The 27,595-nt window shown below is 44.8% G+C and overlaps 1 protein-coding gene across 3 annotated transcripts in view; it reads right to left on the bottom strand.

Moving 5' to 3' along the window:
- ERI3 (ERI1 exoribonuclease family member 3) overlaps positions 1–10,198 on the bottom strand; it is a 129,816-nt gene extending 119,618 nt beyond the window's left edge. Inside the window, exons 1-2 of one of the 3 annotated variants that reach the window (XM_053951065.1) lie at positions 10,115–10,198; positions 324–598 (exon numbers count right to left, since the gene is read on the bottom strand). In XM_053951065.1, coding sequence (XP_053807040.1) covers positions 324–575 — 252 coding nt within the window. In that variant the 5' untranslated portion in view covers positions 576–598; positions 10,115–10,198. The other 2 variants (XM_053951067.1, XM_053951066.1) reach the window with 2 other exon arrangements.
- Between the last annotated feature and the right edge of the window lie 17,397 nt (positions 10,199–27,595).

The following is a 27,595-nucleotide window of genomic DNA, read 5'->3' as shown; positions in this document are numbered from 1 at the left end:
AATGCAAGTTTCCAGCCAAAAATTTCTAGACCCTTCCCAGTTCAGACAAATTACAAGTATTCATGACTTAAAGTTGTTTTCAATAACACATGAACTGTCACTTCCTTGATGGAAATCAGACTCCTTTATTCATTCCCACCAAACAGTCCTGGCATTGCTCCTGAGACAGCAGGTGACTGGCAAGAGCCCTGGAGAACCAGCAATAGAAAGGAGGTGGGATAAACCAGAAAAAGTTAGTGAGCCAGCACTGTGTTTTTTCCTTTTACCTCTCAGAAGAGCAGCAGCAACTTGCAAGGCAATAATTAACAGGATTAACTATTTACCTGAGGATGAATCTGCGGTTTATCACATGTAGCCTCAAAATCCAGCACTAAGAAGTAGTGATATCTCTGTGGAGGGAAGGATGACATTGCTGCCATGGAAGCTCCAAAGCCGTGGGACGCCAGTTTCCTGCTTAGGATGGAGTGGAACCCTTCGAGAACACCAGATGGGAAGAGGGGGGACACAGCTTGTCTTGACCTTGAAAGTAAGTTTGGGGGAAACTTTGCTGCTCCAGTATGGAGAAGTGCTATCATTGAACATCCAGAGGCATCTGAAACTGAAGAGAGACTCATGTTACTCATGCACACATACATCTTATCTTTACTGGTATCTGTTCGCTATCCTCCTCTGACAGGGATTCCCTTTGTGCTTCCCAGTAGAGGTTCCAGCATCACAAACCTGAAATAATACAGTAACCTGCTCTAAGCACAACAGATGACATTTGGATTGAGCTTAAGGTGTCCAGAATCACAGGCAACTGAAAATTAACCTCTGCAAACGACTCTAAATTAAGAACTATGAGATAAACAACAGTCATGGCTCCAGGCACCAGATGACACCCCACTGCTTAACCTCATTATAGCAGAACAAAAAACCAACACAAACCAACTAAAACACAGAATATCCAATCTAAGCCCTGTTGAAATTTCTGAGGCCTTTTATCTGTTCATATACAATGCAGTTTCTGATACATGGTAAAAATTAAACACAGCAATGCACATACCAACACTACAACTTATCCAAATAGCTTGACCCTGAAACGTCTGCCAGTTGCATCAAAACATGGCACTTCCATTACAAATCCAGGTGGCTGGTGACTGGAAGACTCCTCCCCAGGAAAGTTCTTGTTTGCTCTGTATACAAGGTTTCTCAGCTATGTGATTTTAGTGCTACACTCCACTTCTGATTTCAGGTATTTCTCTCAGAGGAGGCTATCAGTTCAACTAATCACATGCAGGGACTGCAGGAAGTGTAAAATGCAAGCAGGACTCTATAGGCTAGTCTTCCTCCCAAAGAAATATCTCATTCAGCCATCACCTTCTGATACTTTCATCTAACAAACACTATTAAATAAATGGCATTATCCGTGTGGAGACTACCTGGATTTCGCCTCCTGCTACTTTTCTTCTAAAACTTTGCAGGAAAAAGCTGCCAGGATTGTCACTACGCAGGATGTGTCAGCCTCAGGGCTGAGAATTCAAGACCAGTTCATGGTGTTACATGGGTGGGTACAGGGACTGATAGCTAAACAAGCAAATAGCACCAACTCAGTCCTCCTGAACAAGGATAGGAGTACCCCCTCTAATTGTGTATGCATATATATATATATATATACATACACATAATGCTACATAAGATATTTAAATCTATCCCCACAGCTGGTCCCACTGCTCATGGAAGAACTCCATCACTTGACATGCCACCCACCTGCCCCTTTATGAGCATGGCCCCCCCACACCTGTGCTGACTTTTTGCTCTGCCATGAAGGGATGGAAGCACCCACCATGAGACAAAGTGGCCACAGCAAAACGGGACTTGCTGCTCATGAACAAAGTCACTGTTTGCACAAAAGACAGCATTTGCTCTTTCCCATCCGTTAGTCCATCAGGTAAATAATGCACGTGCCAAAACACACACTTAATGAGGTAAATAATATGCCTTGAATAACGGCTAAATCTGTATTTACCTGCGAGACCAGTGAAACTCGGAAGGACCAGATTAGGAGATAATTGCAGCTAAGCAGGTTGTGTGCTTTGAGTAAACATGCATTTGGTAACCTTCCCTTTCCAAGCTTTTGAGTGAAAGGCAAAAATCAAAGAAGTTGAAATGTTTAAGACCAAGCCAGTCCCCACACTGCCAATTCCATGGCATATATGCATTGCCCCTGCCTCAAGGCTTTCATGTTTTGAAGCTGTTTGCTTCATCAAAGCATTGCACCAGACAGCAGGTACCTCAAAAACTGAAAAGTCAAGTTGCAAAACCAAAAATGAAGAACCCAACGTAGCATTTATCTTAAATGGGCTCAGTTCTACCTATTGCCTTTTCATCTACAGCTTTGGCTGTCATTCATAAACGCATTACAGCCAAATAGATGTTACTGATATTTTCTTCTAACATGTGCCAGATAAAAGATATTTAATGCTTTAAATCTTCTAACTACTATGAGTCTAAAGGCCCATCACAACAAATATCTCTCAGAATAAAGCAGCTTGTAAGTTAATTGCAGGAAAACCTGGTCTTTAGCCTACTGCATCAAATAAAACATACAGTTGGAGTGGGGGAGGCAGACAGGCTTCAACCCCTATATCAAACACAGCAATAAAACGTGCATTATCCACCCACCCACAGCAAGATCTCTTCTCTAATGCATCTTAACTGGCAAGACCAGGGTATCTGACATGGACCCCATGAATCTTCAGGCTGGGTTGCACTACACACAGTGGTCCAGAGGTTTCCAAGCCACTGAGTCCAGGGCAAAAGTAAACCAGCCGCCTTGGCAGGATTCAGGCATGTCCCCACGCAGACACAGCAGCACCATGCCAGACCCTGGCATGGCAGGTCAGGGTCACAAAAGTACCACGTGACATCCGTGGAGGAAATTAACAGCCAATATCCAGTGCCTGTTTACTCTAACAGTTTCTGCAGTGGTCCACATCTAGCAGCAGGATCAGGCTTCCCATCCTAAAAGCAGCCTTCCTCACTCTCCTGTAGCAGAGGGAGCAGTGCTCTGAACAAAGGTGTGTGAGTGGGGTATTGCATGTGGATTTCCCTACACAGGCAGCATACAAACAAGGGCAACCCCACTGCAAACTCCGCATCTTCAGCCAAATGAAGTTTTAACGGTATGTTTACCCAGCCACTGTGCTGGGTGCCCTGGGAAGACCTCACATCATCTTCTTTGGCAAGGTCAGAGTGCCTTAGAGCACAAGATAGCTGGTGAGCAAACACACTTTATTAGATGTCATGTAAAGCATTTATAATGGCTATGACAATGCAAAGCACTAGTAATTATCCTGTACTTTTTTCCAAGAGAAAACGATGCAAGCAACGCAGCTTCAAAAATTAAAAACCCAGCTCTAGCCATATAAATCCACATGTTCAGTGATTCCATTTCCAAACCTACATAAAACACCATATATATATTTCTTATACACACAGGATCAGATTATAATCTCAGACAGTGCAAGCTGTCACATCTGGCAGTCAACCCTACTAGGTTAATATTTCATATCACACAGCTCAAATTCCTCACACAGATACGTATGAAATGTAATGGGACCATGAACTGAGGTTGGACCTCAGGAATTATTTTGACAGATTGTACACAGACCTAGGAAAATGTGACAGCACTTTACATTTGCTACACCCAGTAAGATGGGAAATGGCCATATGTGGTGGGTTTCAACTGGAACATAGTTTGTGTTCTGTGCTGTGTAACACTGTGTGTCCCATATGACAGTACTGGCTAAAAACAGCATCTAAATTTTAAAACTAAATTAAGAAAAAAATGTTCTCTGGACATCAGCTGCAGGTACCAAGACAAGTTCAGACCACAGCTCTTGCTTCTTTAGCAGTCCAAGCACATGGTACTAAAGCACAACAGTTTGATCACCAGTAAGGAAGGAAAGCCAAGAGAAAAGCAAGTGTCAGCTGTAGCCATCAGCTTTGCCAGAGGCCCCACTGAGTGTGAAGTGGAGAATCTGCACTGGCGCCTGTTGCACGCCAGGCTTCCTACTGGGAAAGTTGCTTAGGGACAACCAAAGCGGCAAGGAACAAGACAGGGAACTCCTGCCACGTGAAGAATGCTGGTGACAAGAGCCAGCAGGGCAGCACAAATGCCGTCCCCTCCCTGCAGGGCAGCCCCAAAGCCAGAGAGAGATGTGCACCACACAAGCTCCAGAGGAGTCAAATTCATCAATGGCAGGACAAATTAGCCTACTAAGAACTTGAGCTTACTGACTCCTGGTACATAAGATAAATAGGAACTTTTTACAACTACATCTAATTAAAATTACAGTTTGCCTTTGAGCCCAAAATATTCCCTTTTACTTTCCAGTTTGATGAGCTGAGTAGGGAAGGGGCAGGAGGACAACACCTAACTTCACATTGGTGGGGTGACCCAAGAAATTACATTTTATGAGAGCCTTCACTTACATATTAAATTACTTTGTTATTACAAGACAGCCCTCCACCATATTACAAAACAAACAAACAAGAAAACCCCCACTAACCTAATCTATAAGAGAAACTGAAATTAAATAATAAAAGCAAGCAAGCTCTGGGAGTAAAATGCTTCAGTTTATTATTTGTGCAAAACCTGGGTAGGGGCAACTGTGACTCCTGGCCTCCAACAGACAACTGAACTCAAGGCTAGAGCAACGAAAACCAATCAAAAAAGTAAGTCAGGTTTCTCTATTTTATTGAATTATGGAGGAAAAAAAAGTTAGGGTAATAGAGATGCTTTCTGTAGAACAAAATTGCACACATTTAGCAACACCTGGAACACAGTATAACAAAAAAATGCAGGACTTCAATTTTGGTAGCTGTTCAAATGCATACTCAGAGGTCATATGTGAGCCCATATTTCACTTGTGTGAAAATATAACTGAAGAACAATAGAGATAACTCAGGGTGTTTTTTAATCAACCTTAATCTAAACCCAAATATTTCATTAGATGAACTACAGTACAAAAATGACAGCACCTGGCTAGCCTGTGAGGCAGGAAACAAGAGACTATGAACAAGACCAACTTATCCACTCTCACCACTCAAACTGGCAAAAAAAAAAAAAACCAACATAAAGTAAAACAAATAACAAAAGACAAAGCTTTTAGAACTGTTTAATAAAGTAACACAATTTTAGACAGGTAGATTTGCTTCTTTCTTTAATTTGTTAACCTCACAGTATCATCACTTGAACATGAGAACAGTACACTTCATGGCTGCACTCCCTTCGTGTTTGGCTGGGTTTGTCTCCAGCACTGCTAGACAACCACGCCTGTGTTTTGGAAAATTTATAATGTCATGGCACATTTGTATGCTGCCCCATCATCACTCAGCTCAGATACAACTTGGCATTCATCATTTTGTTTTTACAGTACTCCACAATCACACCCAGGCTCTTCCCACTACAGATGAGGAGGTCCCTGTTCTCAAGAACTTACAGTCTAAAATTAGAAGCAATACAAGTGAGGGGAACAACAGAAAAGAATGAGGGGTACAGGAGGAGAGTTGGGCAACTGCTCATCTGGGAGAAACATGCATCTTGGTAGGTCAACTGAAAAAAGTAATTCACCCTATACAGGCACTGGTTTCCCTCTGTATGGTCATTATGGAAGAAATAAGTGAACATGGAAAAGGCTGACTAAAGGACGGAGGGCACTCTTGGGTTAAGGAAGGTCTCTCCCATTTCTTGAGCTCATTCTTGCCGCTGGGTTCCTTGGCTGATTTGTCAAAGGCACGCCCCACACATGTCAGAGCACCAGAATCTCTTCCATTGTGACATCACAGACGCGATGGCTTGTGAGATCACAATGTGCAAGGCCGAAGGCGCTGATTACTTAGAGAAGCGCTTGCTGGAGCTATGGCACCCTACAAAGCTGGGAAACAAACACATCTCAGTTCACTTGACAACACAGTGAAACCCACATGAGACTCCACACCAGCAGGACACAAATTTGTCTGAACAGACCACCCAGAAGCCGTCCCAAAGATGCACAGTACAATTCCACTCCAATTTTATTAGGCCACCTCTGCTAGGCAACCCACTTTCGTCAGCTCCTTGACTGGTCTCCTAAGACAGGCTTTGCTGTGTATTTTTAAACCTTCTCCAAGAGTAACTGCAGATGAGCAAACGGGTCTAAGCTGGAGTCTGAAGTAGTTCCACACAGCAAAGGACTGGTCACTTAGAAGAAATGTAGAGAAAGGAAAGAACAAAAATTAAAACAAAGAAGCAATAACAGGGACACATACAGCAAAAGCCAAAGAGGAAGAACAGATTTGCTATTAAGGAAAAGAACAGTTGCACAGGATCAGACCAAAAATCCTCTAGTCCAGTTTTCTGCCTCTGCCTGGGAACCATAAGAAAATGCACCAGTGTGAAACTACACAAAATGAGGTTAACCAAGCCAACAGTTCTGGGAGGACAAAAGGAGGCAGGCCTGTCCTTCCCTCTTAGTCTTACTCTCCTGCTGATTACATTACACCAGTTCCAGAGCTTGCCTGGCCCTTCTGTGAGCCGATTCAACCACAAGAACCTATAAAAGGACTAACACGGCCAGAATAGAACACAATTAAAACAAGATAGTTTCTGGCTAGTTTAGTGAGACAAATTCGCTCAGGGCCAGACTGGATGAGTAACAAAGTTTAAAGAAGAGGATGAGCCCACACTGGCAGAAGCAGGAACGAGATGAGCCACTGGGGCTGTTGGTCAGCTCAGCCACTCACCAAACCATGTACTCAGACCAGGACAGAGACACCTGGGATGGCATGGCACTTTGCAGAGAATGGAGAAGTTATCTTGGCTCTAGCAACACAGACACATTAAACTTGAATTCACAAAGCCCATCAGACCATCCTGCCTGAACCTCATGTAATGCTGGCCCTAAAGTTTCCATTTCCTTAGTCGAGCCCAAAGGCTTGAACGTCTTTCAGAAAAGTTTCTGGCCTTGAATTGCAGCATGAAGAATGGAGGTTCCCCTCTACCTTCAGACAGCTCGTTCCAATGGTCAATCCATTCGCTGTCAAAAAATAACACATCTTAGTTTTCATGCAAACTTTCCCAGCCCTGGTCTTTGAGATAAGTTTTGAAATTTATGGCACTTCAGTGCTCTCAATGCTCAGCACAGCTCCCAGTGCCAGGAGCTAGAGATTTGTAGCTACTACACATCTAGTCAGTAAAAGCCACTATTGCACATTGGCCTAATTTAGTGGAGACATAGCAGGCTGCCCTTTGTTTAATGGTATCTGGCACGCATAATTACTTCATTTTCATACACATGAATGCCACAGTTGTTCAAACCACTTATACAGCTACACACCTTCATTATCAGAAAAATGAAGCTTAATACCTGAGAGTGCCAAATGAATCTCAGCCTGGATTCGGGAAAAGAAGATTTGCATTGCTCAGTACACTGGTAACTTTTGATCTTCACAAATGCGCTCCAAAAGTGTTAAAAGAAAGCCGGTACCCTGGCAAAGCTCTGTCCTGGTACACTGGCAAAGGCTCCAAGCAGGGTAGCAGCTACAGTGGGGCATGGTTTCCACACAACCCAGTCTCAGCCCAGAAAATCTGCCAAGGAAGATGTTGACCCTAACATTTAACCACAGAAAAAAAAATAATGATTGTAACAAATAGAGTTGAAATTTTAATTTTTTTTTTTTTTTTGGTTAGAAGAGAAGTATCTTTACAACACATCTAGGGAGAACATAACTTTTCAGCTGGCCTCAGGCCAGCTGAGATCACTTCTCTTAGGGCAGGGAAATGGTCCAAATGGCCCCTAGCACAGCCAGCACCTCTGCTCTAGGTTATGTCTTGACAGCCTGAACTCGTCCAGTTCTTCCCTTATTCCCCTGCTTGCCATGGCACCATACTGGTGTGTTAGCTCATCACTACTAGAGTGAAACACCAGGTGCCTCAGCAGGACCATTTCTAGCAAATATACCTGCTTCAGATTCAATACAGACTCGTAGCAAAAGCACAGTTGCTTACAGCCTTACGTGCTCTCCTGTAAGCCCAGGCACAGTGGGCAGTCCTGCACCATTTACCTGGATGTCACCATACCTGCACTCTACAGCCTTGGGCCCTCCACTGCAGGTGGCCACAGGACTGACACAGAGACAGGGTGAAATGCAAATACTTCACACATTTAAGTATCTTCCAGAACTCTATTTCCAAAATTTAAGGGGGTTAAAAAAAAAAATAAAATCAAGGCCTACCAAAGTCAACAGAATCAAAACAGGATAAGTACATAACCAGCTGTAATCAGGCCCTCTAAAGAAACCAAACTGAAGCATCTCGCATCTCTCAAGTGTAGAACAGAAACTTTAGGTCCTATCAGTGTTTATTCAATCCAAGGTCTTCTTTACTTAGCATCAGGGACATAGGCATTTTTTAAAAGGCTTTAATCACTTTCTTCTTTTGGATTTTGGTACCACTCAAATCTGTTTAGACACGCTAACTTTACAAAAAAAAAATCAAACCACACACACTATTCATGTTAGAGCAACCCAAAGTTTGAGAGGAACAAGAATGCATAAAAGGGCCACAGGGCCACTCTTTGAAACAAAGCAAATATTTAGTCCACATTGTAAATTAATGTGAAAATTCAGTTGCAAAGGGCAGAATTCAGTGCTTCAAAATGGAAACAAAAGTATCTGAAATAAAAAACACCATCTGAAATCAAATTTCCCAAGCCTACACAGTGGGGACTAACCAACTAGACTTTTAACATACTACTGAATTTCAGTATAATTCATTCTTGGATAAAAGTTCAGATGCCAACTTTAATATCAAGCTATATGAGATGCTACAATGTTGCAAAAAGACACTACAGGACAAAATCGATTCAAGTTACCATTAGAAAGAAATCAGGTAAAATCATCAAACAGCTGTTAACAGCATCTGATGGGACAAGTGCTTTGGAGATGTACCTTTCTGGAACCCTGTATACCTCATCCTTCCTGAGACACAGTGCAAGCATTAACATATTAGAAAACTTGCTGGTCCCCTTGCATCACAGCTGAAAGAATATCAAGAGTTTAGACTAAATAGCAACTGCCAATCTACCATCTCTGGAACCAAAAGCTCAATAAAGAAAATAGGTAGGTAAAGAAGTGGCAAAACAAATGTCACACTTATTAGCAAACAGGCCAGCAATGACTACGTAAATCCACCAGACACAGGACTTGTAAAAGACAGAACATAAGCAGTAAATGACAACACCTCTTCATACACCTCAGTTTGGAAGAAATACCTCTAACAGTATAGCAGCAAGAAAAGAAAAGGAGAAGAAATTCCTACTGCCAATGAGGAAACAAGTAAACAGACGGTACTCCTAAGCTTCCTCAAGTTTACTTCACTCTCCAGATCTGAAACAGGTGAATAGTTCAATCTCACAGTGTAAAAAATATAAAAAAACCCAACACCAAAACAAACCTCCTACTCCCTCATTACCTCCACCTATGAACCTCCACATCCCAAAACATTAAAAAAAAAATCCTTGCTGCTGCTGCCTCCAGCTCAGCCCGTGCCCATCCCCTGGGCAGACGGGCTGTTTTCTCTTCCTCAAGCCCTGAAAGCAACTGATCCCGCTCCAGCTGGGATCCGGGGGGCTGCTGCCACAGCCACCCCCAAGACCTCCCCTCAGGGCCGCACCGGGGCGCGGAGGGCCCGGCAACCCCGGCGTCGAGCGGACGAGGCGCCGCCACCCCGCGCCCTCCTCTCGGGCCGGGGCCGGCCCCGGTCCTCACCGGCACCCCCGCCCTGCTCCGCTCCGTTCCGCCCCGCCCGGCCCGGCCCGGCCCGCAGCCCCACGCCCCCGGTTCGAGCCCCACGGCCGCGGGGGGCCGGGCCGCGGCCCCGCTCCGCGCCGGGCCTTTACCCCCCGCCCCAGGGCCACGGCGGCCCCACGTCTCCGCCAGGCCTGCGGGGCCCCCCGCGCCGGCCGGGCCCCGGAGGGCTGGGCCGAGCCGCCGCCCGCCTTCCGCACCACCCCCGCGGAGGAGCCGCCCCGGCCCGGCCGGGCCCCGCGCCCCGCACTCCGCACCACGAGTGCCCGGCACCGCCACTCACCGCCCGCACTCTGACCCCCGACCCCGCGCTGAGCGGCAGCGCCGCCGCCCAACCGCAGCGCCGCCCGCCGCCGCCGGGGGCGGGGCTTCCGACCCGCCGCGCCCCCTCGCGCAGGCGCGTGCCTCGCGCCGCCCCGCGGGGCACGCTGGGGGTCGTAGTTCTCTCCGGCCGGCCCCGCCGCGTGGCCGCGCCTCGACGCCGCGCCGGGTCCCCGGGCGCTGATTCCCACCCGTGCCCGGCGGAATCTCATCCTCTCCCCGCAGAGCCGACTCCTCGTCTGCCCCGGGGCCACCACTTACCCGCCTTGTGTCCTCAAGGGCCATCCCGCCGTGTCGCCAGGACACCTCCTCCAGCTCCTGATGCCTCCACGCTTCTGTGTTCACTCGTGTCTCTTAGCCGAAACCTGTGTCTGAACCGTGCGTGGTCTTTGCTTGACACCCCTGAGCTGTGGCACCTCCTCCCCACTCACACGGCTGGCACCCTGAGCCAGGGTGTGTCAGATCTCACTGGCTGTCACACTCTGCAAGGGTTCTGAGCCCCCATCCCTGCCAACTGCGCAGGGAACAGCAGCCGGTGCTGCGCTGCCACCGGACAGCACGGCAAGGAATACGGAACGGGCTGCCCAGGGAGGTCATGGATTGTCCCTCTCTGGAGACATTCAACACCTACCTGGAAGCGTTCCTCTGTCACCTGCCCTGGTGACCCTGCCTTGGCAAGGGGATTGGACTGGATGATCTCCAGGGATCCCTTCCAACCCTAACAGTTCTGTGATTCTCTGAATTTACCTGCAGTGATACCTAATCTTTAGCCTACTGACGCATCCATAACTCTTGCGAGGAATCTCAGCTGCGATGACAAGTGTTCTAGCTGGGGTCATTCCCTGCTATACATTGCTTCCTTCCCCACTTCTCACATTAACTCACACCTCCACACTTCAAGCCAGCAGCTCCTTTGCACACCCCTGATACTCCTCATATGTGTGATGAACAAACTCAGAGCACTGACTCATGCAAATAGGACTGTGAGGGATTCTAGAGGCCGCCTTACCCATCCTTTGCCTGCAGGCAGGAGCAATCCTACCTGTCATCTTGCTCTCCTCTTCAAATCATTCCTTAAGCCTTTCTCTGGCTCCATGTCTTAAAATACTTGACAAAGATAAGTACCAGAATGCAGAGATCACTGACTGATGCTCTGTGCAAGGTAGGCTGGCTGCCTGACTGAATCTGCCTTGTTCTCCTGCCTTCAATTGAGTTGCTGGATTTTCAGGCTGGATTTATCCTTTACTCTGTTTGTATGCGGCCTTGAACTTGAGAGGCCTGAACCATGAAAGTATCATGTCAGAACTATAAAAATACCAACAGCAAACCATTTAATAATAGTAAGAGTTCCTTTAAGCCTTCTTAGATTTGGCATCTCTCAGCTTCCCACCCACATAAGCAAGGATAATGTGAAATTTTACTTCTAAGCTTAGCTATGTTGCTGCGATTTGTCAAGTCATTGGTGACTGATGTATGGTTTGCGAGGAGCCCAGGATACTGAATTGAAGGCCTTTGCACTGTGGTGTTCCTTGAGCAATCTGTCCCTGGCCCTCCCTTAGCAGGGATGGAAACTGGCTGAAATTACACTGCAGTCCCAAAGCTTGAAATTTAGGGCTCACAGCCTGCCTGTGTTTCGAAGAGGATGAAAGAGAAGAGGCCTTTCCTCTGCTGACCTCTGCATCTTGCAGTAAAAATTCCTTGGTCTAGACAAACGATGAATGGCTCATGGATGTGTGCATATCCTTTTTTCATCAGCCAAGCCTTGTGCTGTTTCCCAGGTTTCCCAGGCAGTACAGCAGGCGGATTTCCTCCTGCCCAGTTCTTTGGGGAAAACCCCTTTTTCCAGCTGAGTTATCTGCAGTAACCAGGGCCACACCTGGCTTCTGCCAGCCTCTATGACCCCTGTGAGATCCACACAAGTTGTCCACCAAAGACTGCAGGACAGCAATGAGATTCCCTTCAGCAACTGCACTTTCAGAGGGCCTTTTTTCTGGCACAACTATCAGCACCCAAATCAGTTCAAAGAGAGCCATGTTTTATGAAATATTGTCACTGTTTCTGTATTGTTCATGTCTGAGCCTGTCTTATGCCTCAAATGAGCACTGCAGGCCATTGAAAATGTCACCTACAGATTAATCAGGCTCACTCCAGGCTTCTGAAAAAATAAATGAGGGTGATCGATAGATATCCTGTGGCGTGCCCTTCAATGCACATGGCCCCTGTAGCATCCTCACTGGGAACAGCTCCCCTCCCCAAGGGACTCTGCCAGTAAAGGCAGTCAATTGCCATGGGGCCCTAGGCAAGGAATGCTGACAAACTGGGTCATGCAGGTGGGGAACAGTGGTCAAAAGCTGATAGTTGCTCGTTAGGGCCACCTTATTTATTCCAGGTAGCACAGCCAGTCAGTCCCGTGACCCCATTGCCTGAGAACCAGCTCTATCTGAGAGCAAGTGAGCATGTTTCAGGAGTCACTCTGGTGTCTTAATTGCTTGCCCTACTTTACAGATTTTGAGATGGCTAGAAGAAGCCCATAGGAAATAGGGTCCATGCTGGGCCAGTGTCTGCTCTGACCTAATTTACATGAAAGACTATCTTCAAACCTTGGGTGGAAATCAGCTCAGATCCCAGCTGTGACCTTCTCTCCTATGGCTGGATCCCTCTGCTGCTGCCAGCAGATGCAGCAACCTGGTCTACAGTTACCTGAAGTTTTATTTGTTTTAAAGCCCCAAAAGTTTCTTTGCAAGGCATCATTTAATTCAGCACAGATGTTAAGCCACCACTGGGCTGATGGATGGACAGAGCTTGATTAGAAAGTAGTAAACCAGTGAGGCAGGGCAAGGCAGAAAATACAGAATAACCCCCCCTGGCCCCATGTGGCAGCTGCAAGGGATCCTCTGTGCGAAGACAGGGCTGAGCTTATCCTAACCCAAGGTCAACTGTCAGGTCTCTGCCTGCTGCTGGGTCAGCACAGAGAAGGAGGAACATTCCCCAGCTCTTCTCCCAGTGCCTCCCTCCCAAGGGTCCATGGAGCACAGCTCCTTTTAAAGCAATAGGATTTTACATTATTATGGCACAAAGAGACATCACATCATTTTAAAGGCAACTCTGTTAATACTGTTAAGCTGCTTATGCTGAGTGAAACTTTTAAATGTCTTATAATACACATGACAAGTAGTTTTGTATCACTGTTTTCTACTTAACAAGTTAATAACGTGCCAACCCAAATCCTTCAGTTACTAACGCCACCGGTGGGACTCATTAACCGACGTGAGTACATATTTAAGGGAATACTAATATTCACAATGTACATTTTTATATTCATGTTGTCATTCTTGAAACCACGGCTCAGTTCATGTATTCTGTTGAAACATTTGTTTGCAGAGGATTTCTCTCTCTCTTTTCCTCTAAACACAGAGACTATCACTGGGGTATCATTCTGGTGAATGATATTAATGACAGCCTGTCATCATGGAAAGCTATTTCTAGCTGTCAATTAAAGGGTGTTTTGAAAGAAAGCAGCTCATTCAAACCCTGTGGGAGCAAGTGTGTCTCATTGTCTGACAGTGACCCCCTTGATGAATTTGGGAGCAACAGCAGTTCTGTGGGGCTCAGAGCTTTGCAGATGCAGCACGAGGCTCTTGGATGACAATGACAGGATATTTTAAAGGTGCTGATGTCCTCAGCAAAGAAAAGGCAAAAGAGTATTTCAGATGATAAAAACAATCCACAGGTAGGAGTACTGGTCAGGAAAGAAGTCCCAGGGATACTGAACCATTCTCCTCCATCTTGTAATATAATTTCCTCTCCAACATCCCAATTTATCAGCCTCCATCTTCAAATATGTCTTTTTACTTTCCCATGCTAACCCAAGTAGAAGGCTTCTTCAGCATTTCTCTACCTGATAGATGGAAAAACCTCTAATTCCCCGACAAAATGTAATTATAGCTAGTTTACTCTAATTTATTCTGGAAAAATGATCCTTTGATTTAGCTTGTTGGTTTCTTCCCCTCTCCTGGTGTATTCATAGGCAGCTCTCAGATCCCAGCCATTTTGCCATCCTTGCTTCGGTGGCCTAAACAAGCCATTTTTTCTCATGTCTCCTTAGTATCTTATCTTTCCATTTCCCACTCCATCTTAGTAGACCTCCTCTGCACCTGCTTCAATTTCAATTAAATTTTCTTGAGCATGAGTGCCCAGACTGGTATGTGGTATTCCTGAGCTGGGCTCCAAGGCCTCGTACAATATATGTCACTTGACCCTATAAATATCACTCATATAAACATGCTTGATTTCTACATTTCCCCCTCAACAGGGTGGTCCACTCTCAGGGCTTTCTCGTTCCTTTTATTTTCCTAAGCACTCCTTGCGCAGTAATAAAAATGTACAGACTCAGTGGGGATCTGTTTTAACTTCAAATGTGCTGATTCAGTTTGAAAACCATTAATTCAGCCAGAATCAGGGCCATGGGGTGGAAATCCTTTTCCAGTTAAAACAGAGGTGAGAGGGACAGCCTTTGGCAGGCTAGGAAATAAAGTGCATTAGAAAAACATTGCAGGACAGCAGAAAGTGGCTATTGACTGGGCTATGTTAACAGAGGACAAGGGAGTCTTGGACATTTCACATCAGGATGGGATGTCTCCATAGGAGATCTGCTTGGATTTGAGCAAACTTCTGGGGTTTGATGAATGTGAGCATTTTATTTCTCTAGTGTGTGCTGTGCTGGAATGGTCAGAATGGTCCCTGGTGGACCTTATATTGACTGAGCACACAATGCTAGTCAGACAGGCTGGTCTCCAAGAAATCCCACTTCAACCACGAGTGCAAGAGGATGCAGTGAAATGCAAAGCAAACATAAACAACTGTGTTGCTCGGGCTGTAGATCAGTGCTCTTGCCCTTTGTGTGGGTCCCAGTGAATCCAGTTTTTGCCCCTCACTCCCACTTTGTACGTGGGATGAGCAGAAGAACTGGGTGTCAGGAAGGCATCAGCACCAAAACACAAAATAAAATGACCCATCAGCAAAGGATTTCCCCAAGATATTTGACCAAAGGAAAACATAGGCTGAACATCAGGAGACATTTCCTAAGGCTATGATGCATTAAACTGTGGGATCACCTTCCGAGAGGAGCGGTGGGAACCATGAAACCAGCCACTTACAGCACTGTAAAATGTCCCATTGGTGCCAGCGTGACTTCAGTTCAAGGGAGCTGCACTGAATCATCGACCATGCCTTTTCCAACTCTTGCTCCTAAAAATCAGACCCAACAAGTACAAAGAAAGAAGGGCAAACAGTGATGTCAATTTGCTAAAGAAATACAAGCTTTTCTACATTATTGTATGTCGTAAAACCCTTGTGCTCGCACTGTATACTTAATCTTGATATTCCAATGCCATCCACAAAGAAATTCAGGCTTAACCCTGGAAAAAAATATTGTGCAATTGGGTGCAGTTTATTCTTTATATTTTAATAGCTATAGCAAAACTCCACTGCTAACCAGTAAAAAAAGAAAAAGAAAGAAAAAAGGAAAAAAAAATTGAGTGTGTTTTACAGCTATGTTGTCATGGGAAAGCTGTATTTCAAAGTGAGGGCATCAACAGCAGTGAAATGGGAAATTTTAAAACATTTTAAACATTTTTAATGTGATTAAAAAAAAAAAAAAAAAAAAAAAAAAAAAACCAACCACTTCACCAAAATGTCTTTGCCAGTATTTTAGCTAATAGGGTTGCAGTGTATAAAGGAAGGGTTCTGACGCCTGCTCAGGCCACCCAATACTGAGCCACTCCTCAAGTGTCTTGAACTCTAAGTGTAAATGGAAAAAACATCTAAAATTAAGCATTTCTCCTGGAGGAACACATTGCTGATAAAGCAAATCTTCCCATAGGACAAGCAACACCTGCTGGAAGGTAGAGAGACATTTTTATGTGTGGGATTTTGAGATAAAATACTTTTCACGGGTAGTCATATGGAAGACAGCTGGCCAAAAATAATAACAGAGGAATTTGTGTCCCTTGGGAAATTCTGAGGTTTCAAAATTATGATTTTTGACCTAAGTTGGGAGAAACAGTTTAGTGCTTGGATTTTTTTTTTTGTTGTTGTTTAATGACACATTCCCAAATACAAAAGTGTATTTATTTTCACTTTACCACTTTGACATTTCTTTTGTTTTATTTTTACATCATTCTAGAAGCCCAAACCATCCATTACACCACAATGTTTCCTTTCCTCATACTGTACATTACATTGACAGGCATAATCCCCACCCTTTTTTAAGATTCCTATTAAACCAGCTAAATGTCTTTGTGAAACTCAATATCAGAAACAACAAGGATCCCTGCCCTAAGCTGGGGCAACAGTGGATTTTAACAATTATTTTTTCAAATGTGCCTTTAAAAGATGGACATAAGAGACTGGAGCAGGGGGAGAAGTGCCTGGCACAGTCTGAACAACCCCAGGGAACATGATTGTTCCTGAAAAACCTGAACTAGCTCTTGGTCTGAGGCTGGCAGGCAAAGGGCCTGGCACAAGCCTGTTATTGCTCATGGTTTGTCTTTTTTTTTTTGCTGTGGGCAGGGAAGCAAAACTTCACAAAGGAAAAATATTTTACCCAGAGAGCACCTGGTTTCCCCCCAGCTCAGGAGATCCCATGTTTTAGGCCAAATGCTTGGACCAAATTTGGTATAAATGTAGAACAGGAATAAAACAATACTGTCAGAAGGAGATGAAGGGGAAAAAAAGGGAAACCTGCACATATTAATATTTTTAATAATTTCGCAGCAAAAGCTTGGATAATGTTGATACAATCTAGTAAATGTTCCCAGTTACTCCAATTAGTGTTTTCTGGTAGAAAAAGACAAATTTTCTACCAGAAAACACTGATTGGAGTAACTGGGAACTAGGAAAAAAAATTACTTACTCTACCATGAAATCTCTAAAGTTCATTATTTATTTGGACTCAGTTGTGATACTTTGTGCTATGGAAAACTTTCTGGATTCAACATTGGTCTAAACTGCTCCATTGAAACTAAATAATTACTTGGATACCTTTAGCCCCTGCTACTCCAAGTGTCCAGAGCTGTGTTGTTGAAGTAGTTCTAAACTCCTGACCAATGCAGCTCCTTTCACCAAACTTATGTCTCACCCTTGTCTCCAGAAACACACACCTCCAATGGATAGCTAAATTCACCAGGGAGGGGAGTAGAGGGTTGCTGCCTGGTCTGGGAGTCAGACCCTTGCTCTCACATACCTTCTGCCTACACTGTTTTAATTTCCCCACTATCTCCCCCTCTGTTTATTCTATTTTCTGCCTCTTTGTCTTTCGTCTGCAGTGTTTGCAGACCCTCTTTCCTTTTCCAGCCTCTCTCTTCCTCCCATCATTTCCCCTAGCTCACTCCTTCCTTCCTTTCTTTCTTCTTTCCTTCCTTCTCGGCACTCTCCCTGGAGTTTCTATTCTCTCTTCTCTCCTCCCTCTCTTCCATCAGGACTTCCCCTAATGCTGCAGGAGGTATCTAGACTGACAGGGGTGGAGAGGAGAAGGACATGCCATGTCCAGAAAAATCTGAGACACAGACATCCTGTTTGCCAGGGGACCCTTCACAGATCCTGCTTCTGCTGCTGCTTTCAGTGCACAGGTATCAGCTGTGTGGAGTGTCACACAGGAGTGGGAACACCTAAGGGGTCCTGGGAGACACAGCATAGAGTTCAAAGGCTGGAGACCTTGACCTGTGTGCTTGCAATTGTCCTTTGAAACCCAAGAGAAAGAGCCTGTGAAAGTGAGTGGTGCATCCTCCCCCAACCTCCTCCTTTGTTACAGCCCCGAAAGTAACTGGCCTTGGAAATATCCAAATTCCTTTCCCCCACCAAAATTCTCACTCATGCTGGCTGCCATCAGAAAGCACAGCTGAGACCACTGAAATCTTTCACACCTGTGACCCACACTGGATGGTAGGGAAAGCTCCTCCAGCTGAAGAGACCAGTGTAGTAATGTGCTACCTTATCTCTAGTGCCACTGACTTCAGTCTATTTAATTTTCCCTTTGATTTTAATATAGATTTATTGAAAACAACAGTTATCAAAACAAACTGCACTGGCAAATTGGTGTTCGTCTGTAGCTGTACAAGCACCTATAAAGCTGCCAGCGTATGAAATAAATGGTGCTATATGGGAGGTCAGTTATTGCAATAGAAGTTCCCCAAGGATTTGCACTGGGCAGTTTAATATTTTTCTTATTACCCTCTTTTCTTTTCTACTATTTATGCCTCTCTGTTTAAATTTAAAGCATACAGACACCTGCTGAGGCAAGCGTCTCTGATAAAATAATCTCTGGTAAACCTTTTCATGAGTGGGCTTCCCTCAGAGTGCAAGCAAATACTGTTGTGTCCCACTTAAAATGCAGGCAAATGGAGACAGGGAGGCCAATTTTTCCAAGGGTTTGCCACCTAGGCCAGCTCTTTTTTCCCTCCCCTCCTTTTGAAAAGGTTTGTCCTTACCTCATGCTCCTTGAAAAAACTCTACTGATTAAAGCCCTGCTTCTTGCCATGTTATTTAACCTCCATTTAAATTCCGTGGCTGTATCTCACCTTACACACATCATACCTGGTATCTGTGGGCTCCTCCCTACACACGGTTCTAAAAAAATCAAATCCAATCATAGTCTAAACCCGCTCATCAGAAGAGATAAAAGGGTTTCTGTACTGATCTCCACATCAGGAGAACACAAATCAAATAACATAACTGTCAAATGAGGAGACGGGTGTTTAAATGCCTATAGAAACAGGAACTCTAATTACAGAAACATCTATAATGTAACTAATATTATTTACATTAGAGCAATGCTAATCTAGATGAGGGTTAATGTCCCTGCTCCTAAAACATTACAGTTTAAATAGACATGAGACTGTGAGAGGATGAAAGGAGCATCAGCATGCTCATCCCTGCTTGAAGATCAGGGTTGGAGACAAACTCCTCACGATAGAAGAGGATAAAAGTGAGCCAAAATGTGCAATAATGATGATAAGTTTAGTTGCAGCCAAAAAGAGCAAGCGACTTGCTCAACCTCACACAAGCTGCCTGGGAGGGGAGTGGTAGAAAATGAACAGAAACCATGGATGGTTTATATGAGTCTCTTGCTCAAAACAACATTACTCGGCAGTGGGCAGTGCTTGGATCTCACTGAGCCTTGCCCTGTGCCCTGCAAACAACATCCAGTTCACTGGGAATGAGCACCTACTGCCACTTCTTTAAGTCAGGCTGTGGGTTTTTAGACCAGGCTACTCTGTGTGAACATTTTTCTTCATGTGAGAGATGCAAGCCATCATTTTGGTGGCTCCAGGGAGCAAGGCATCTTGCTTCGGTTGACAGAGACGATGGAGAGCAATAAAACTGCTCCATCCCCTGGACTGATTCACTGGTCAGCCCACTGATATGCAGACAACCCACCCCATGCTCAGAATTGAACCTTTGGGCCTTAAAGTCTACACCCTGGAGGAACTCACTCCAGGTCAAAATCCTCCTACTCTTTATCAGTCTGTACCAACTGGCTGCAAAACATGCAAGTGCTTTGTCCTTTATCCACTGTGGTGTCCAGCTCCGGCAGCTGTTTCCCAGCTTCACAGAGGGCTGATGAGAGGACATACTCTCCTTCTCCTCCATCCTGCCCCTTCCCACTCTCTTCTTAGTGCAAAAGCTCAATATTGAACACTTGCAGCTACCAACAGTTTAGAGACCACTTGTGGTCCTTCCCATCTGACCCAAGATTCCCCACTACAACCTAGGGTTAGAAAATACCTTTTTAGATCATATTCCATTTGATGTGAATTGCTGAAGTGAGGTATAAACAGAAAGAGCAAGTATGAGCTTCGCTAAGTAAAGCTATTGTAATATTAAGTGTAGCCCTGATCTCTTAAGGGATCTCAAACATTTCTCATCCCCTTCAGAAACTTCCTGTAAGAATAGCAGTCTTACACAACTAAAATGAGACAAAAATCTGTGTTTGGAGGGAAAGGATCTACACAATTTGGCACTGGACACAGCAGGTTTCCCTGGGCTCTGGTAACAGTTCAGCACAAAAGGGAAAGGCAGCAGGTGAGAAACAGAGCATTAACGAGTCTGAATGACACATGCAGCCAGATTGTCTGCTTTGCTGACAATTGATGCCATCCCTATTACTGGAAAAATCCTGTAAGCATGCTTCCCTAATGCTCGGCAGCTTATTTCTTTGGATAGCCAGTTTCTTGTCATGGCTTACAGCTTCTGTGAGCTGGTGTAAAAAGGCTTGCTGAGCCCAAGTTTACTGGTGGAGGCAGTCACTGCACAGCCAGAATGTGCCTCTCCAACCATCTTGTATGCTTTGGGACTCTGCAAAGTAGCAAGTGTATTGTTAACACTCCTCAGGCACAGCTAGACAGACTGTCTTCTAGAGAAGGTCACCATTACATCTCACTGCTGAGCATCAAATTAAAGACAAGGGAGAGAGAATCCCACGAACAAGACCTTCTGAACCAGGGGGAGCACAAAGATTTCCATAGATGTTCCTCTAAACAGGGCCACTAGGAGTCCAGGGTTGAGGTATTTAAGTTGGACAATTTATTCTTACCATGTCAAGGAAGAGTAAGTGAGGAGACTGGGGACAGCAGCCACTGGACAGTAAAACTCTGCAGTTTAGGACAGCAGCCTTGAGGCAGGCAGAGGGTGGCTGAAGGAGTGGATCCAGGCAGGCAGGAACTGCAAGTAAGGATCTGCTAGAGAAACAGTTGACAAACAGAGTGCTAGAGCACTCCCCTTGTTTCTGCTAATATTCCCTCTTAACTCTGGCTCTCCATTTCTTTTCCTTTCACTTCTGAAGTGTCTCATAAGTAAGGACATGCAATTTGCCTCTCCTGACAGAGGAGATATGACACAAGCATGTGGTTTCACATCTTTACATCCTTCTTACATCCTCCACCTACGTCAGAAGTACCTTGTAGCTGTAATGGGTAGGCAGAGCAGAGATGGCAGTGAGAGGAAGGAACAAGAAGAATTGGAGGCTGAGGCAGAGCATCACTGTGAATCATTGCAATTTCCTCTGATCCTGTTTTATTATTGGGGGTGGGAATGTAAAAGATGCAGAACCTGTGTGAACAAGGTCAAATTAAATCACATTTCCAGGCTGGGGAAATTACTTTTGCCTGCAGCAAGAGAGGTGCACAACACAAATGAAAGAGGGGAGGTTCATGCCACCAGGCATGCTGTATCCAGCTATTGCAAGACAGAAGGAATTTATAATTAGCCCACTGAAATATATCCCTGCAGGATTTCAGTGAAGGGAGGAATCATGCCAGTTGGATGTGTAACAGAAAGACCAACTGAGATCTGATTCTAAACCTTATGGGAGACAGCTCATCCTTATCTCAATGAACATGTGTTTCTGTCTAATGAGATGACATTACTCAACAGGGTCAACTACCCACACGCTCTGAAGACATAAGAGAGAGACACTGAACATCTCCAGGACAATTCAAACATGACAGCTTCAAGAACATAACTGGAGAAAGACCCAGATGCTACTGAAGTTCAAGATTTTCTACAAAAGCACACAAATTGTCAGGTCTATTTAACACCTTTTGGTCAAACCTTCCCACTGTCTCTCACTGTCACAGCCTATGGAGGGAGAACAGTGCTGTGCCTGGGTGGCTTGATGAACTGCTAGAAGGTGGATGCAAAGGAGTCTCCTGAAAACCAGCCTAGAACACAGGACTGGAAGAAGTGACCTTTCACATATTTCACATACAACAGGGAGAAATTACTACATGCAGCCTGACTGGATATACATGATGCATTGCAGGCACCAGAAAATTTGTGCATTTGCCTTAACCAACTCACTGTCTCACTGCTAACAAAGGAAAGTGGCTGACATGGTGAGTGCAGGTGAAGGCTCTCAGCTGTGAGATGCCCAATTTGGGGTGTTGCCATCACATTTTTGAATTTTTACTAGAGTAAAAAATGCAGGAGTGTGGAGATGGACCAGACCTAGAGCTCACCTAATCCATGTCTTCTTACCCCTGGTGGCAGAGGGCACAGCAGCCATGCAAGAAACTTTGCAAGGGAAAACTACACTGGCAGGATAAGACATTCCCTGTGCCAGTTTCCTCTTCACACCAGCTGCTGGTTCTACCTGTACTGTAAGGGCTTATGCCTCTTCCAAGTTTAATTGTTGTTATTTGCTCTTAAAATTCAAGCTATTCTTGTTATCTGAATAATTTTCTGAATTACAGTAAGTTCTACCTTATTGATCCCATGGAGGGGTTGAGTCTCCATGAGGAAAACTGCAGAAGCAATAAGATGTTCCTCCAACAATCAAGGCAGGAATCTGAAGGGCCATGATATGTAGGGCACGGGGACTGTGTGATGGGATACGAGGCATTTGAACTGGATGGCAGAAAAGGCTAGCTCAAGATAAAGCTGGGCCAAGATAAAGAAATTTTGAGTGTATCAGTTTCTGAACAGGCTCGTGTCTGACAGAAAGCTGGCTTGTTGCACGTATTTGCCTGCTTTAAATAATTTACTGCTAGAGTAATGTGAGCTGGATTAAAGGACAAGAGAGGAGCAAGAAAACAGAATGGGAAATGCATGTGAGAAGTGGCTTGTGAAAAAGACTGGTAGAAAGAAGACAGATATTTCTCAGAGGAAGATGGATAACTTCCTGGGAGGGGAATAGTGAGAGCCAGGCACCAGTCCTGGAATTCAGCAGCAGGAGTTTATTTCTGTATGAAATTAAAAAAAAAAAAAAAACAAACAACATATCCAAAATTTTAAGAAGAGATTGTGAAAATGGGCACTGGAGCCAGGTTTGGTGACTGAGGTAAGCAAGAGCTGAAGCTCTGAAGCACATCAGCCTCCCAGAGAGGGAAGGGATGATCCTGAGGAGCAATGCTCAGCTGGGTCTGTAGCATCACCCTTCCTTACTGCGAGTACTCTGCTTCAGAGCTGAGGCACCACATGTGCTGGGGCGGAGTGGAAGGCAGGTTAGGCAGGCTGGGTGTCATGGGCAGTGTGGCAGCCATAGGGATGGGCTTTCCTCGTGCCATATCCCTGCTGGGGCCACACTGCTGTGAGACAAGGATAGGGGAGCTCAGCATGGAAGTCCTGAGCCTGACTCAAATCCCCAGAGAGGGACTGGTTAGGCAGAAATTCCTGCTCCCCTGTCCTGCCACAGGAGGGGTTTGCTTCGCTGGAGAGAAAGCTTTGAACAGAGTGTTCTGCACAGCACAGAGGGGATGGAGAGGGAGAAAGATGTTTTGCTCTGCTCTCATCTAAACAGAGACTGGTTTGTATTTCAGCCAGGATTTTTCTCCCTTCAGCTTTAATCTCCAACTCCTATTAAACAGACAGATCAGTCTAGAGAAAGAAAGTATTTATTTATTTGGTTATTACTGTTTTTTCTAGAGAGGAATACTATCTCGTTGGCATGACAACGGTGCTGTGGGCCACCATAAACACTGGATCATTAGCACCAATGCATTGGACCATTATGTAGGCTTGGCCATCAGCACGGCTAAGGTGTGTGAGTTTATGGTGCAATCCCATTCATGTGACAGCATGGGAATTATCACAGCAGTCACAGTAGTGAGCACTACAGCTGATGCTGAGGTCCAGCCTTATACAGAATTACTTACTGCATTGGCAGAAAGCATTTTTCCTTTGAAAGAAGGCAGGCACAAAGCACAGGATTGAAGTCACCCATGGTGTGTGGGCTGCCTCACATCTAATGCAGCTACTGGGATGGACTACAAACATCGTAATACTCAGGGCTTTAAACTCCTAAACAACATCCTTGTGTGTTATGCAGTTCGTGAGAGAATGCACATGCATATAAGATACCAGTGTATTTTCTCCTAAGAACAGGCAGTTCCCACCACTACAGATGTTAAGGGTGCTCACCACAGCCCTGAATTACACTCACAATCTGTATGTTCTTGGGAAAGAGCAACTTGTCTTCCTTTTTACTGTAAAGCCCCATTTCAGCTTATACATCTGTAGTAGATATTAATAACAATCATGCTGCACTTGGCTGCTGCAAACTCTGACTGATGAGAGCAGCCCTAACTCACACAAGTTTCCAATTGATTTTATCTCATGTTAAGCTCTAACTAATCACAGTAGAGAGCTGCCTTAAAAGCTCACTAGATCTGTCCTGCTCAGGTTTGCTTGCCTGGCTAAAAGGGGAGGTGGGTATTTTTTCCCATCCTCTGCTGAACTGGGCTTCCCTGCTGAACTGGGAAGGGAGGAGGAGGAGCCTGGAGCCACAGGTCCAGGCTGTGGAGGTAGTGCTCCCCTGCCCCAGGCTATGTAGCTTGTTTGGGCTCTAAAAACGAACCCCACATTCTTCCTGAAGTACAGTCACATCAAACACAAATAAATAAGAAGATCAAAGTGTTGCTCACCCTCTGCACTTTTCGTGGGCCAAAGCAGGAGCCACCACTCTGAACTGCTCTCGGACATGGCTCCAGCTTCCCCTGGCTTCTGTGGCACAGTTCAATAGCTCTGCCTTAGTTTTGCTTGATCCCATTAAAGGTAAAAATGACAAACACATATGCGTTGCCTTTATAGCTATTTCACGCTTTGACATGATCCCGGGCAAGTTACCTATGCTGTCAGTGTGATGGATGGTGCACAGAAGGGGGGTTGGACAGGTGTAGCTCTTCTCACAGGGAAATATTTTTCCACACCATTAGCCTGTGGAACTCCTAGCTACAGGATATCACTCAGAGAGGGATTTTAAAAAGCCCTGAAAAAAAGAGTGGATGCTTGTACAGAAAACAAGTGTCCAGTGCTGTAATCAAATTTTAGAAACAGTTGATAGAAAAGGGTGTTTTTGCATGCATGTGCTCAAATCACACACCGTGGCTACCAGAGTTTTGGAGAGAACTTTCCTCAGGAGCCCAGGTCCCAGAAGTGCCTCTTTTAGGGCTCTAGCTGTATTAGGCTTCAGCTGTAGAAATGATAATGTGGTTGATGTTCACATAAGAGCAGTCTTCCTCAAACAGTTGATACAGTTACTTGTCTGACATCTGCCATCCAGTGTACAACATCTTTTTTGGTGAAGGAATTTTCCAAGGGAAAGGTTGTATAGGAAGTGATACTGCAGGACAATGATATATAAAGAATACATCGTACTTGTTTTTAAAATCCCAGGTGTGGTCTCCATTCCAATGTAGAGATTCGGTGATGAGCAAAGTTTAAAATTATACTGAGATCTTGCAGCGTGTTATGAAAAGCAAAAACAAGAGGTTCTTCTGTGTTAGTCAGCAGACTTTGGAAGAGATCTAGGTGATGGTGAAGATAGTGATGCTGATAATGACAATGGTGATGATGATTATGATTAAGAAGAACAAGTCAATTAGTTTATCTCTCAGCCATAGAAAATTTTTGTAGGCTGAAGAAAATTTTCTTACTACTAGTCATATGAGTCAACAAGTCATTTAAAGGACTGTTTTCTCATTCTGGGAAGACTAGTCACTGAGAGTGCGCCAGCTCTAAATTTCCATTTTCTGGCAGATAGTATGATTTCAGCCCTGCCTCTGCCAGATTCTTCCTATGAAGAGAGAGGGCTCTGGCAGAGGGCAGCCACAGATGGCTCAGAAGATGAAGAGATCCCATATTAGCTCTCCTGAGCTCGGGGACAATCCTTACACCAACCACTAGAGTAAAGCCCAGATCAGCTGCTAAGACCAGAATAATGCTCCCAAACTCATAGGTCAATCTTCATCTCAGATGTCCTTGCTAATAGCATCTGAGTGAGACATGGCTAAGTGCAGAGCCTCCAAGCTCCTGTCCTCCTGGAGTGTAGCCACCAGCTTAGGGATGCTTAAACCAGGGCCACAGCTCTGACAAAACCAGGGGATAAAATCATTTGGACAGCAGGGACTTCTGGCACTGGCAGCCCCGGCCAGCACCTCCTCCCCGGAGTGGCCGCTGTCGCAGCGGCGAGGGCAGGGTGGCGGTGGCACGCAGCTGAGACGCGCTGGCTGTAGCCAGCAGAGGGCATGGACATTACACACGGCAGCCAGCCACCCACACCCCGCTGGGAGCGGCTGCCGCCTCCGAGACTAATTGCGAGAAAAAGTTTAGTTTTAATTAGTTAAGTAATTCGTTTGCCATCTTTCCATCTTCCACCCGTACTGCAGATGAAGGGATGCAAGGAATGATCTGGGTCTAGCTGTCGGTGGTGATGGTGCCAGTGACTTCAGGACGTAGTTCCACAACTGGAGAATTTCAGCACTTTCTTGAGGTGTCACTTTTTGGGGGATTGAATAGGGCACACAACAGGGCAGCTCCCAACACAGCTCCCTGTCATAGGATCCCAATGTGCTGCAGGTACACAGGCAACACAGTCTGCCCCTTGCTTTCTGCAGCTGCTGCTACAGTTTATCACATTTCTCAATCTTATTTTATACAGTAGCAGCTAGAGGAGATAACGATGGGTGAGGGGGTCTCTTGTTTTAAGAATGCACCTTGGTACTGTAAGAATACAGCAGACTTCCAGTCAAGGCACTGTTCATGGTAGAATTTACATGTGTACTTGACTATATGTATTATTAGTAATCCTACTGAAATCTGTATGCATAAAGTTAAGTGCATCCAATCAACCCTGTAGGTTCAGAATTGTATATATTAATTTAGATTTCAGTATTTAGAACAGTGTTTGCAATGGGAAGGGACAGCACTGTGATAGTCTGTAACAATCTCAAATTTTGTTTTAATATTAAGTGAAAAAAAAACCACAACTGGAGGTGTACCCCATTACTCTTAGAGATGATTACTCTTACAGTAAAAGTTAAATCAGATGTTCAAAGTTATTTTAAGGTCCAAGTAATCAGTGTAGCATATATATTTCAGTGGAAATTTTTCCTATGGGCCTCTGTGCATATCACAGCTCCATAGTGGTGCAGGAGTCCATGTTTATGGATCCATTTTCAGGATCAAAATCCTCATTAGTAATACAGATTAATGGTAATTACAAATATAAATAACTTGAGTGTATCTTCTTATTTTCCTCTGAAGACATTGCTCACAGAAGCTAGCTAAATGCCAGATTTGTTCCCTGAATCCAAGCCGTATTAAGTGTGTGTGTGACGATGCAGTAACATAAAGTTAAATAAAGCTGCCTCTTTTTTCCAAGCCTCAAAACACGGAGCTTGGTTCTCAGCTAGCATAAATTGGACACTGGTGCAGGATTCAGATCCCTTTTTCCATACTAAGAAACTGAAAGAGTAAAAAAAAAAAAAAAAAAAAAGCTTTTTGGCTAAGAACAAAAGAAAGAAGTTTAAATCTGAAGGATCATTTTTCATGATGTTGTAAGTACTGAAAACACAGCTTTATAATAAGAGCACTTTCTTTCCCCTGGAATTCTGTAATTTTGATGGTGAAGCTGCAGCACAAGCTGGGCTGTGACTGAATGTTTTCTCCA

This window comes from Vidua chalybeata, chromosome 9 (assembly GCF_026979565.1).
Source record: "Vidua chalybeata isolate OUT-0048 chromosome 9, bVidCha1 merged haplotype, whole genome shotgun sequence".
NCBI lineage: Eukaryota > Metazoa > Chordata > Aves > Passeriformes > Viduidae > Vidua > Vidua chalybeata.
Note: the sequence above shows the minus strand (reverse complement) of the source record. Positions and strands in the feature narration are given on the sequence as shown.